The sequence below is a fragment of the Syngnathoides biaculeatus genome, chromosome 6 (genome assembly GCF_019802595.1).
Source record: "Syngnathoides biaculeatus isolate LvHL_M chromosome 6, ASM1980259v1, whole genome shotgun sequence".
Taxonomy (NCBI): domain Eukaryota; kingdom Metazoa; phylum Chordata; class Actinopteri; order Syngnathiformes; family Syngnathidae; genus Syngnathoides; species Syngnathoides biaculeatus.
Genome location: NC_084645.1, coordinates 25,686,496 through 25,700,603, shown reverse-complemented (window position 1 = coordinate 25,700,603; position 14,108 = coordinate 25,686,496). Strand labels below are relative to the sequence as shown.

At 44.7% G+C, this 14,108-nt stretch overlaps 1 protein-coding gene across 2 annotated transcripts in view; it reads right to left on the bottom strand.

Annotated features, from left to right (window-relative positions):
- Positions 1–14,108, bottom strand: part of pparab (peroxisome proliferator-activated receptor alpha b) — a 44,497-nt gene that overhangs the window by 16,741 nt on the left and 13,648 nt on the right. Inside the window, exons 2-3 of one of the 2 annotated variants that reach the window (XM_061822527.1) lie at positions 7,768–7,912; positions 3,090–3,350 (exon numbers count right to left, since the gene is read on the bottom strand). In XM_061822527.1, the coding sequence (XP_061678511.1) occupies positions 3,090–3,297 (208 nt within the window). In that variant the 5' untranslated portion in view covers positions 3,298–3,350; positions 7,768–7,912. The remainder of the gene's footprint in view (positions 1–3,089; positions 3,351–7,767; positions 7,913–14,108) is intronic. The other variant, XM_061822526.1, reaches the window with a different exon arrangement.

Genomic DNA, 14,108 nt, shown 5'->3' with positions numbered 1-14,108 from the left:
TTAGCCCATAAAAAGTACAAAATTTTATACCGGTGTTGAAATTAAAAAAAAAAAAAATAATAATTTCATGCACAGGTGTCAAACTCAAGGCCCGGGGGCCAGATCGGGCCTGCCCACATGATTTTATATGGCCCCAAGATTCTTGTAAAAATTTGTACCAAAATTTCAAATTTCATTCATATATCATGAATGATCAAGTTGAGATATGACAAGCAATTTTGCGTTACCAAACATGAATTGTTGAAAAACACGTTACCGGATTCTGGTTCATAAATTGATGATGTCAACACGATGAGACGATTCAACATTTTTATTGTTTCACAGTCAGAACGGCCCTCTGAGGGAAACCCGAACCACAACGTGGCCCGCGAGGGAAATGAGTTTGACACCCCTGATTTAACGGGCGACCTGCGTGCCCCCACCTGACAGAGTGAAATGTTAGCTTCCGGCAAGCTGTGATGAAAAGCTACTGTTCTGCGGGCGTGTTATGCTTTTAAGTGTTATTAGGTGTTGATTTCACGTCAATTTGCCCAGCGCGCACCACTTTTGCCGTTTCGCATTCTGCCGGTGACGAGACGTTATTTTCCATTCATGTGACGGTCACCAGTTTGCCCGTTGCGTCACGCGGGAGGGAACGTGGTACGGAAATAGTCCAAAAGTGTGGCACTAAGTCGGTCCGCATGATTCGAGAGATGCCAGGACGGCAGCCAAAAAGTCCTTCCTGTTACACATCCAGCCAAACACCCTGCGTTTCCTGAACAGCAACACAGACTATGAATCACGCACTTCTTCCCTCGCTCATAACCCAGAAATATGATCGCCTTCGTAGGCCTTTTTGCAGCATCTTCTCCTGTTGCATAATTTGGAGGTTGTGTACATTTTCCCAGCTGTCTACCGCATCCACCATTCGGGAGGAAACAGAAGCCCTGTGGATGTTTCCTGAGAGGTGGTTTGGGCTGTTTGAGGAATGCGGCGGAGGAGGGGGATTCCTCATTGTGCCGGAGAACGAGGGAGCACACGAAGATTAAGTCCTAAACAAATGAAGAGGAAAGGCCTTGAAAGCTTTCGAAATCAAGGATTTACAGGCTGAGTCATCGTCGGATCTCCCTCGTCGCGGTTGCGCATGCGCGTTCACTTGGAGCAAATTAGGGATTAAAAAAAAATAAACAATCTCAAGGAGATTACACTGAGCTGCCGCGGAAACGCCTTTCAAGAAATTACCGCGTGGGAGTGCCGCACAAGAGCCTGGTTAAGATTCGAACAGCGGGCGTGGAAATTGCCCGCTCGCTCAGTTTCGCGGATTCCGGGTGCCGTTGGCAAAAGATTCATTTCACGATGATTTTGCAGTGTAGGTAGCTCTGATGATTCTTCACCGCCGAATTTTTGGTCGTCTACGACAAGCTCAATATGAAGTTTGAAGTGATGGAATTGGATGAAAGACATATTGCTCGCTGAAATTCTTCCCAAAAAAAAAAAACCAAGTTTCGTTTGATTAAACTCACCTGGAGTGTGGTAACATTGCATTTAAATTTCTCCCATGAAGAGAGCGCGAGAGAGGCCGGCATCCCTTGGCACAGCGTCTTGAAACGACCCACATTCACGGGAATCCGGAGATGAAATGAGGGTTTTTTTTTTTTTTCCATCGTTAATATGCCGTGAGTTATTCCTGTGACCGACTGCAAGTCAGTGCTTTGATGAATTGTCCGATAAGCTGCGGCTGAATTGCCTAAGAAATATGTTGCGATAATAATTGTTTCTAGCATTTCAAAAATGTTCAACACGAGCAGAAAAGATCCGTTTTCCTCGTCGCTCGTCGTTTTTCCTTTACCATCTCAACATTGGGACATCTTCTTTTCCTTTCGGCTTGTCCCGTTAGGTCGTGTGATCTTAGATGAACGCATATTTGTTTGGCGCAGTTTTACGCCGGATGCCCTTCCTGACGCAACCCCTCTGCATTTAGCCGGGGAGAGAATCTTACAGCACCTGGTGTTCCCATGCCGTCTCCCTTCCAAGTACTAACCAGGGCCATACCCGCTTAGCTTCCGAGATCTGACGAAATCGGGCGTTCTCGGGGTAACATTGGGACATCTCCTCTCCACAATTACGCCAGTCACCCTTACAAACTGCAGTACCGTTTGTAAAATCCGCCGTCGCAAAACATCGGTTTGCTCAAGGTACTCTGGCTTCCTCCCACATTCCAAAAACTTTTACATCAGGGTCTTGAAGGCGTTTAAATTATCCAGAGGTGTAAATGTAGGTGGGCGTGGTTGCTTGTTTTTGTGCCTTGTACATCTCCTGTCAGGCTTTATGAGAAATTCGGTCTTGAAAGTCGATCAACACGAAGTGTGACCAGTGTCACGGAACGGATTGTGGAGATGACGCTTTCGTGTGCACCATAATTTCTGGACTATAAGCCGCACCTGATTATAAGACTCACCCGGTACATTTTTAAAGGAAAACCCCTTTTGCCACACGTGCCCACATTGAAACACGAGATTTAAAAAAAAAAAAAAAAAAAAGTTCGGGCCACTTGCTTTCATTACCTCTGAAAGCTTCTTTCGTCTTTTCGCATTGGTCCAGTTCTTCCCGCTGCCGTTTCCAGCGTCTCGCCATCGATTCATTTACGCCAAGTTTACGTGCAGCAGCTCTGTTTTCCCTCTTTATCGGCCAGCTCGATTTCTTTTCACTTGAAAGCTACGTCATATACATTTCTTCTTGCATTTTCCACGATGAGGGTCTGTCACGCTCAATTTATTCATGCGCAAAGCGCGAAGTTACGTTAAACTTGCATCTTCCTTGACACATACATTCCACCTGTCTCACTCTTACCTTTTCTACTCGAGCGCCCTTGGCAGCCATTGGAGAAAAGAAATGCATAAATTAGCCGCATCATTGCATGAGCCGCAAGGTTGAAAGCGTGTGACAAAAGTCAAGGCTTATAGTCCGGAAATTACGGTAAATGTACATAGTCAACAGCAAGGAATAAGGGAGGCACTTCAGGGCATACCCCGCCCTTCATCCAAAGTCACCTAGGATTGGCTCGAGCTCACCCACGTGATGTATGGATGGACTAAGAACGCATTCCTCACCAAAGACAGTGGAGCCCTCTGAACCGTTGCTGGACGACTGGTACTCGGGAGCGTCGTAGGGACTTAGGGCGTTGCTGTCCATGGACTGTGATATGTCGCGGAGCTCCTCCATCCCGCCGATGAAGTCGTCATCGGCGCACAGCGGGCTGCCCAGAACCGAGTCCTCCAGGGGCGACGGCGGGCGGTAGTGACTCTCAATGTCGACCATGGCTGCGTTGAGAGGGCGAGGGGCAAGGTCGGCCGGAGAGTTCACTCATCAGACTGGATGGAGGGATGGATAAAGACATTTAGGATGATCAGACGCTATGATTTTAGGTGTTACTTTTTGAGACTTTGTTCACTGAAGTATCATCTGATTCCTAAGCGATTAGCCGTTGGTGTGGGTGGGGTGTGTAAAATTAATCTGTTCAGACAACACTCAAGGAAGATAATCGCAAATGTTCTGTTCACGTCGGGGCTTGGTGATCGTAAAATGGAACGACAGCCAATTAGAAAGTAACCTGAAGAGATATTTTTATGTATGTGGTGTGCCGCGTTGGTCTTCTCAGGTGCATCATCGGTTTTTCCCGCCCATCATTCTTGAGATTTTAAAAAATTGTATGCGTACCCTCGCCTGTGATGTAAAGTCATCAAACATTCAAGTGGCGACTATTCAACTTCAGGTGTCACCAAAGCGCTTTTCCAAATCTTCCTGACAAATACACAAGCTGGCTCTCGTATAACGGTCTGAAATGCTGACGCTAAAAACTGCATCAACGATAAAGTACTGCATGTCTGATTCGTGCACTCGTGTACTCCTGTACCGTAAACACAGAGACTCGAGACTCTTTTCAACAGGGGTCCTGCAAAATTGCCAAGTCGGAGCCATAATGGAATTCCTGAGAAAAATCCACCTGCGCTTTTTCCAGGGAACCGAGTGACACGGCCTGTCGCAGGTGCAGAGGCTGTCGATTGCACAATTTTGGGCCAGAAACTAAGAAAGTGCGGCTCCCCTTTGAGTTCTGTTTTTGGGATGACTCACAAACACTGATCTGCCGACGTAAGGGAACACGCGAGTAGGGCTGTCACTATCCAATATTTTTAGAATCACTTCTACTACTGACGCATCATCAAATAATAATAACTGCCCCCTCCCCTCTATTACATACATTACGTTACTTATATATAATCAAATCTCACTTTTGCGGGATGGACTTAAATCCTTAAACTGCGTATGTTGGTACTGGGTGCAAGGTATAAATTGGGTGTACAAAATAACTAACGTATAATGTATTCTCAGTCACTCATTTATTTGCAATAAAGAAAATATTCTGCAATAAATCACGTGAAACGTGGCTTCCTATGATAACCCTTGTGTATTTCTCACCCGGAAGTACTAGTGGGGTCGATACCAATATCAGACGACCATCCCTGAGAGAACTGTGATAATGCTGAATGTACGGAGGCAGCGAAAGGGTTAAAAGACATGCGGGAGGAAGAATGTAGGTCACTGGGCTGGCCGGGGCTGTCCAGGGAGAGGGGAACCGGGTCTACGGGCTCGAGCAGACGGGAGGAGGCTCCAATCGAAAAGGGAAAAAAAAAAAAAATTTCGACGCGCGCCGTCCACCTGGTACGCAAACCGTCAAGATTTCCGCATGTAAACTAGGTCAATCGGCGGTAAACCCCTTTCATCAGGCCATGCTAAGTCCATCAAAGACGGAGTTAGGGGTGGGGGTCGGGGGGCACTGGAGCCGGTGGTTATGAAGCGGTCCGATGGCAGCTGCCGCTTGTTCTCTTGGGCCGCTCGACACTTTTGCACATCGTTTGCCCCGAGTTTGACCTCAACTTGCCTTTGGCCCCACAGAACAGGACATGCATGCTCCAAACGGTCGAAACCTTCTCAACTCTCTGCCTCCTTTTTTGGAAAGCGAGACAGAACTGAGCGGTACTCCATTGGCACAGCTACTTGTGGCCTTCAGTCCAGAGTAGAAAAAGAGAAATATCTGTTTCGTCGATGTGCCGCCTCTTTAGTAGAAGGGAAAGACTACATTACCATATTTTTTAAGGACATGCAGTATAAACCTATAAAGCTCGTGCACATGAAAATATCGATGGTTTTCGGAAATTAAACGTGATGGATGGTGCCCAACAAAAATACACACACACCTGTGTAACGATCGCTTCATTACAGGTAGGAATTATTCCTCTCAATCTCAAATTACCGAAAAGTATTTATAATGCCAAGTTGGCTCATTTAAGAACAATGCGTATTTAAAAAAAGAAAAACTGTCTGTCGCAGAGGTTTACGGAGGTTAACGTGTGGCCGCAATCGCTTCCGTGTACGTTCCCTGGAGATGACTCCATCCTCCTTTTTTTTTTTCCAATCATAGATAATGAATGCGAGTTTGTGTAAAAGCAAGGGTCATTTATTTAAATATTGGTATTTATATTGAATACTAGCTGAAAAGACCGATGAATTCCGGCAAAGGTTAACGTGTGCCCGAACACGCTTCCACGTTCACAAGCCGTCAAAACCGTCACTATATGGGATTTATTCCTGATGAGAACAAATCCAGCAACAAAATATTCGTATGCGTCCAGACTTTTATACGCTTTCAAACTTTTCCCTGTAAATCTCGACGACTTCCTCACCAGATCCATGTGTAGATCCAGTTTATTTTCACCTTCTAAATGTCTGACGGTATCGGACAAGACTCTGGGCGTCTTGCTACAAGACATATTTCCGTGTCGTCGCCAACCGACTTAGCATTGAGCAATGCTTAGCTTGATCAGCAATATGGCGAGGTAAACAAAACTCACGTGATTTTATGACGTAGGTGCACGAGCTCTATACAGCAGCTCCTCAGTTCGCAAACGTTTCATGAACAAATCCATTTCCAAACTCAAATTTTGCCTCGGTTTTGCGTACTGCACTTCAGCTCACAAAAAGTCTTGGCGTGAACGCACAAAGCCCATTTTATGACACCATCTTCAAATAAAATAATTTTAACTGATGTCTACGCTGTATTATATTAATTTTAAATACAAACCAACGAAAACCAAACCAAACCAATTTCATACACAAGGCAACAACGTGATTTACATGATGAGAAGGATTTGAAAAACAATTTAAAAAACATAACTTTGTACTGGATGAATTCTCTTTCTTTTCACTTTCATAGGAAACAATGGGAACGGGTCTTGCACTCCCGCGATCCTTGGAAGGATTTGTCTCAGGATTACACCCGGAACTGCTTGCCACTCAATCGGGGGGTACAAAAAGACAACTAACCATTAACGCTCACAATCACACCTATGGGCAATTTAGAATCTCCAATTAATGCATGTTTTTTGAGATGTGGAAGAAAACTGCCCGGAAAAAAAACGACACAGGCACGGGGAGAACAAGCAAACTCCACACAGGCGTAGCCGGGATTTGAACCCCAGTCATCAGAAGTGTGAGGCAGATGCTGTAACCAGTCATCCGCCATGTCCTTGCGTCTAATTACTACTTAACACTGACGCACCTTATAAGCCAGAGTTGTCTGCAAGCTCCGTTTCCGAGCGGACACCGACGCAGCGCGCCGTAACGTGGACTGCGGGGTGTTGTGTCAACAGACACCCGGTGCAAACGTTATGTTTTACATACTTTGCGCGGCCCGGCAATGAACAGAGTGGACTTTGTTGTGTCCCCTCACCGGCATACAATGCAAGAACGTAAGTATGGCCTTTGAGGTGCTAAATATTGCGCTAAATATATTCACAAAATGTTGCACATGTAGTGAAATCTGTTTGAATTGTTGTTAACCTTTGAACTCACATGTCCAACTGTCCAATGTTTGATTTTTTTATTTTTTTGCACAACATGCTGCTCTTTAACATTCAAACACTAACAAAAAGGAGTTTGATTTATGGATACTGAATTCATATACAAAAATGACAGAAACATCGAACTGTAGAAACGGTTGAAATTTCTGCTGCAAGCCACGTAATTTCTCACTTTTTTGTCAGCAGTGTATAAAATAATAAAGAATAATAAGATCAGAGTGGAAGGTGTTATATGCAACACCAAAGACATCTGCAGCAGCAGGAAAAAATATCCCAACAATTTATTGCTATGGCAACAAAGCCTTTGTGCACAAGTGTCAAACAGCAACAAAAAAAAAAAAATAGTAATTTGTCTGACTGTGAAATCGAGTTTAGCATTTCTTCAATCAATCCATCCGTTTTCGATATCGTTTCAGAGTCACAGATGACCTGGGCGGGGGGGCAGAGCGCACCATACAGACAACCGTGCACATTCATACCTATGGAAAATTATGAGTCATCAGTTTTGTAATGTAGTAGGAAGTAGATGGACACGCGACTATGGGGCTGAGAATACAAAACTCTCGAGATCTGAAACTTGAATTTTGATCAAAAAAGGTTAATGCACGGATGTAAAGTGGAATTGACCTCAGACTACGGTAATCAACAGCGCTCTATGTACAATTGTTGACAAATGACCAAGTAGCCAAAATGTAATTACTTTTAAGTTAGATGAAGATTATAAACGCGAACCACTGACAAGCATCGTCTCTGATCATTTTAGTAGTGGCAAAATTTTGACCAAGCACTGCTCGCTTTCAAGCGCACCTCAGCGTTTTTAGCTTTTCACAGCACCCTTTAGAAAGTTCCCAATATTTGTTTCGACACTAACCTTGTAACCCTGAGCAACGGTTTAGCTGGTTAAAAACTGGCTTTGTTGCAAATTCTTCTTCCTTCGCAAGCCGATTTGATGAGTCTGATCCAAAAAGTGCCCTCCGCTGGTCAGTGTCAAGTGGTGCGCTCTCCTTGTGACGTGGCTGACCAAAACAAAGTCGAAGTAGCTCAGCATTCCACACAATTAAGTAAAAAAAAAAAAAAAAAAGAACAAATCTTGTTTTGGTGACATAACAAAATGTAATTGCATTTATTAATTAACAAAACAATAAAGTAACCCTTTGTATTAGTAGTTTCATTGATACAGGAAACATGATAATGGTTAATGTGAAACACTGCATGCTAATCATTTATTTTTACATTAATGTCTCAGTGAGGCGGAACGGTGGATCATCTGGTTAATCGATGGCCTCACAATTCTGAGGACCCGGGTTCAATCCCGGCCCCGCCTGTGTGGAGTTTGCATGTTTTCTCCCCATGCCTGCGTGGGTTGTGCCCTGCGATCGGACAGCGACCAGTTCAGGGTGTACCCCGCCTCCTGCCCGTTCACAGCTGGGATAGGCTCCGGCACTCCCCGTGACCCTCGTGAGGACAAGCGGCAAAGAAAACGGATGGATGGATGTCTCAGTGAATACTGGAAATTCCCATAAATTAAATCATGGAAGTGTATATAATATGTAAGGGAAAGGTAGGTGCTAAATCGCTTCTTTTTAGTTGAAAGTGGCTTACTTCAAAACCAGGTTCCCTTACTGCATCGTGGCCACAGGCTGTTTTGTACCAGTGCAATTCTAGCAAGCCAGCTAGTTAGCGGTAGCTGGCTAGCTCTCGTCAGTCATCTGCCACCGTTTGTTAACCAAATGTAGCATAACGTATTTCATTGGCTGCGCTTGCAGTTTGCGTCGGACATCCGGGAAGATCTCAGGGGAGACAGCGACATGCATCAGTGTTTCATGGTAAGTTACAAGACTTGGAAGCTCGCATGCAACTTTGGAAGCAACCATGCAACTTGGATCTTTCGTTCAAATCTGAAAATTCTAACTCGGCTCTTTTTGCCCCTTACTTGAGAGTTGACTGGACTTACAAGTTACAATATGGTGAGACATCACTGCCCCTGCAATCAATGTAAACCCGTGATTAAGTGCTATACAAATAAACCTGCCACCCCATTACAGTCGTTTGCAAACGTATTCACACACAAGATGAGCGAGACCCCTTTTCCACGGCAATACTTTGAAACATTATTGACACTTAATACCGTAATTTCCGGCCTACAAGCCTCGACTTTTTTCCACACGCTTTCAACCCTGCCGTTTATGCGGCGATGCGGGTAATTTGTGCATTTTTTTTCCCCAACAACCGCAAGGCAGGCACTCGAGCGGAAAAAGTGAGATCGGTGGAAAATATGTGCCATGTATGTGACTTTTACCAGATTTGTTGGCGCTATGCTAGCGTTAGCTGCTGTTGCTGCTGTATTATTGGCGTGCGTCATTGATATTTACCAGTAAGTTTTATTTTAACCGGCCCTCTTAGTTTTAGCACTAGCGTCAGCGCTAGCATTAAACTCTGTGTGTACCGTCTTTGTAAATATCTTGTGTTTCAATGTGGGCACTTGCGGCTTTTTTTCACAGCTGTAGCGTATGTATGTACCAAATGGTATTTCCTTTCCAAATGTACTCGGTGAGGCTTGTAACCAGGTGTGCTCTGTAGGCCGGGAATTACGGTATATGGGTGGCAATAAATATTTTTGCTAGTTTTACACATGAACGTGGGTCACTTTGACCACAGCATAAACAGAGGATTAATCAATTAACCAACTGTAGGAAGAAACTGATAAATGAATTCAGCGGATGGAAGTCTGAAGCCAGTGCGCCACACGTTTCTCATCCCTACAAAAAAAATGGATCCAATGTTTCAATTCATAAAAAAAAAAAAAAAAAAACACAATTTTGTTCCAAAAATAGGTTACATGCGCCATAAATAATCCATACAGTCCCACGGATTTGTTCTCAATGGCTTAACGCGCTCATTTAGCGCAGCTCCAGCTGAGGCGGATAAACACCCTGAGAACACGACACTCAGGCTCTTCAACCCCTCGAGGGATGGAAGTGGAAGAGCGAGAGGTTGGTTTTCACAGCCGGCGCGGGGAACAAAGGATTCGCAAAAATCACCTGTTGTCCTTTATGCATACAGCGTCTGCAGCAAGTACTGTATTGAACAATAAAACATACTCAACAGCTTCTAAACTCTACTTTTTTTGTTTTTCAGGTTTCACCTACAACGTTGTCTAGACTTGTTTGTTTCGTGACCACACCCGTGAGTCAAAACGCTGACTGATCTCTCTACTGTACCAAAATGACAAATTGTCTTCACTTTTAAAGTCAAATCTCATCCCTATAAACATTCTAAAATAGATATTGAAATGAAAACTACATATAGCATTATTCACTTCAATGTCTACACAAAAAAAAAAAGATATAAGTGGAGAGCACGTCATCCACGCGCAAAGTTGCGGAAGTCTCATTTGACATCCAAGTGGTCGCCATATTGGCTGCATCTCCTGCCCGTGACGTCACACCGCGACATTCGCCATTGAAAACACGCTGTGGCCCCCACTATGGGACACGCCCCTGAAGACACGGAAGTTCTTTTCGAAGAAGAGAACATCTCACAACCGAGTGAATATGGGCAATATTACCCTATTGTTTCAAGCCATGTTTCGATGATATGCGGATCACAGCCAAACCACCTCCCCGCGGCGGTGATAAAAACAACGCCGCACGCGAGCGACGACGACGACGACACCGCGTCCAAACCGCCTCCCCGTCCGAACCATTAATAACATACTAAAAATCGTCCATTTCATAACACTTGAACTTTAATCTCATGTCGCAAGCCCAAACCCTTCTCGAATACATTGAGCAACGGTTAAACTTTTTCCTTGACTTCTGATTTAAAAATGTAGTCAAGTTGTGTATGTAATAACATTACGAGGCAATTCTACGTTTATAACGTCGGCCCTGGGAAGGAAATAATGTGGCCCTGCGACCCCGGAACTCGCTCGTAGAACAAAACCCAATGTCTCCAAGAAACAGTACCGACAAAGGAAGTCAAAATGCTAACTCTCCTACCTTCCACTTCGGAAAACTTGCGCTCAAGCGTCCCCCGACAAAATATGACATCCCGTCCGTCCCTTCTAAAGAGCTCATTCTCAGGTTAATGTTTAATCCTCACTTCCCGCAATGTGAGCCCCGACAGGCCTACGAGGACCACCGGGGTCACCGCGGCGGTCTCGGAGTGTGAACGTGGGCCGACGCGCTCCGCCCGATGATTCGTGTAAGGGTCTCGCCACGCTCCTCTCGGACCCACCGCGCTCGCAGTGTCAACGGAACTTTATCAGACGGAGCCGATCCGCCGGGCTGGCCCCGCTCGTGTCGCCATGGCGACGGCGCAAAGTGCAAGGCGTCGGGAGACTGATTGACGTTGGACTTTAGTTGTGGTTAATGGCAGATGGGTGACGTGAAAGACAAATCATTATTTTATGGGTTTATCATTCGAGCAGCTATCGTTGACAGCGGACAAAGACAAGTTGGAGCGCTATTTTTGGATCGGACGGTCCCGGTCAACAACACAACCATCAGTAATCGTCGGGGCACGGGAAATTAATTTTTGATGGTCATTCTAAAAGATTTGTAATTGACTATAGATGCAACACATTGGCAGCAAAGCACTTTCTTTGCCTGATTAAAGATAACTGAAGCTCCTCCCCTTCTTTCAACATTGGCGGCACCAGATGGCACCGAAACAATAAAAACGACCTCTGCTACTCGCGGAGGATAGCGACTAAACCCAAGGGCCAATTGTGAATCTCCGTGAACAGCGGCGTTGACCCAAAATTTGTCAAAAAAAAGACAAACAATCATCCAAAATCCTTGAGAACAACCTCATAACATTTCAAACGCTTACGGTATTATGCCAAAAGGATGCGGGGTGGGGGAGATCAGGACTAGATGAATTTATGAATGCCAAACCGTGAACATTTGGGGGTCCACTGTATTTATTCAGCGGGCACGGTGGCTCAGCTAGTAAAGCGTTGGCCTTACAGTTCTGAGGTCCCCGGTTCAATCCTGCATGTTGACAGCTGGGATAGGCTCCAGCACTCCCCCGACCCTCGTCAGGATAAGCGGTTAAGAAAATGGATGGATGGCTGTATTTATTCACTATTGCCTGTTGCCACTCAGATATAATTTACTAAGTAAAATTGTGAGAACATGTAGATGAGAGCATCATTATTTCATTATATATATATATATATATATATATTTTTTTTTTTTTTTTTTTTTTTTGGGGGGGGGGGGTATGCCGTGAGATTTGTAAAGTGAAAATGTGCGTCTTTGTTCAACTAAGGTTGAGTTACAAAGTGACCAATCGTGCTATAGTCGAGGTGTCAAAAAGGTGTCACACTGGTGTCAAACTCGAGGGCCGGGGGGCCAGATGCGGCCCGCCACATGATTTTTTTGTGGCCCGCAAAGGGAAATCATATGTATCAACTTATGTGATTTTTGTAATATCTGGACCAAAATTTAAAATTGTCACATCATAAATGATGACATTGGGATATTGCAAGCATTTTTTGGTGTGTTACCAAACATCAACAGTAGTTGAAAAACCCATTACCCTTGATTTCTGGTTCCAAAACGAGTTGATAAATTTTAATGTGTAAATATGACGGGTCAATTAAAGACTTTCACGGTTTCAGTCAAAACGGCCTACTCATAGAAAGTGTAACTACGATGTGGCCCGCGATGGAAATGAGTTTGACACCCATGGTCTACACTGATTGGACCGGCGGGATGTGAGGGTGTGTCCCAACTACAGCGCAAGGCAGAAAATAGCAGTTTCGCTGATCAAGAATTTAATGACTTCATTGCAAGAGGGAAAAAAACTGTTTGAATGCTTGCTAGTTTTGATTAGCATTGATCAGCTGCGCCTACCCGACAGACGGAGCTGGAAAAACTGGTGGCGGGGACGTGAAGGGTCCGAAATGGTGAACCGCGTACGGGTAAGGGCATGCGCTATAATCATAACATAATGTGTGGGGGGGTTGACATACTCGAACTGCCCTAAATGCAAGAACACTCTGCATCTTTTGCGCAACTGACTCCTCTAAGGAATCATTTCCTATTAACTGAGATGTTTGTCGTTCTTGTTTGCTTCTTTGTTCTTCTTTTCAGTACTCAAATGTCGTACCAGGGCGGCACCGAATGCCGGGGACGAATTCCTTGTGTGTTGTTACATAATTGGTCATTAAATCTGATTCAGATTTTTTTTGAGGGGGGTGTGAGGGCTGTTCTAGTTTCGAGGTACCGCTGAATACCAATGCAGCAACATTCCCTTTGTGCATTCCTTCATTTTTCTACTGCTGTTGCCCTCATTAGGGTCATGGCTGAGGTTGTTTTGAGGCGGCGCCATGACATTACTGTTCTCCCATTGATCATCACCCTGCGTGTTTTTGCCACAAAAGTCGACTAATTCAGAACTGCTGTTCAGAATCCATCCATCCATTTTCTTAGCTGCTTATCCTCACGAGGGTCACGGGGAGCCTATCCCAGCTGTCAACGGGCGGGAGGCAGGGTACACCCTGAACTGGTTGCCAACCAATCGCAGGGCACATAGAGACAAACAGCCGCACTCACAATCACACCTAGGGGCAATTAACGTTGCATGTTTTTGGGGAGGTGGGAGGAATCCGGAGTGCCGGGAGGAAACCCAGGTAGGCACGAGGAGAACATATGCAAACTCCACAGAGGTGGGTCCAGGATTGAACCCGGAATCTCAGAACTGTGAGGGCAACGCTTTCCAGCCGAACCACCCTGCCGCCGGTGTTCAGAATATATTTTTTAAAAAGTAAACATTAATCAGAATCAGCTTCATTGGCCAAGTGTGTAAAAACACACGAGGAATTTTTCTCCGGCGGTCGGTGCTGCGCCGGTACGACATCCAGAACAAAGAACGACATTGCAACAAGAACAAAGAACATTTCCGTTTATAGAAACTATTCCTTAAAAAACGTGTCAAATCTTCTTCATTTAGAACAGGTAAGACATAATTGTGTTAACGTCTCACATTGTGTTGAGCTCGTACAGAGTGAGATGCGCATTTTGGTCTCAGTTAAAATTTATTGATCAATATAGTGGTATGATTAAATGCAAAACAATGACTGCAACTCAACTCCACAATTTAACCACACAATAAATGCTCATAAATGTTTTATTCCCCAAACAGCCGCAAATCAACACACTTGACAGCCAACGAGGCAGGACTGGCTTTCATTAAGTACCG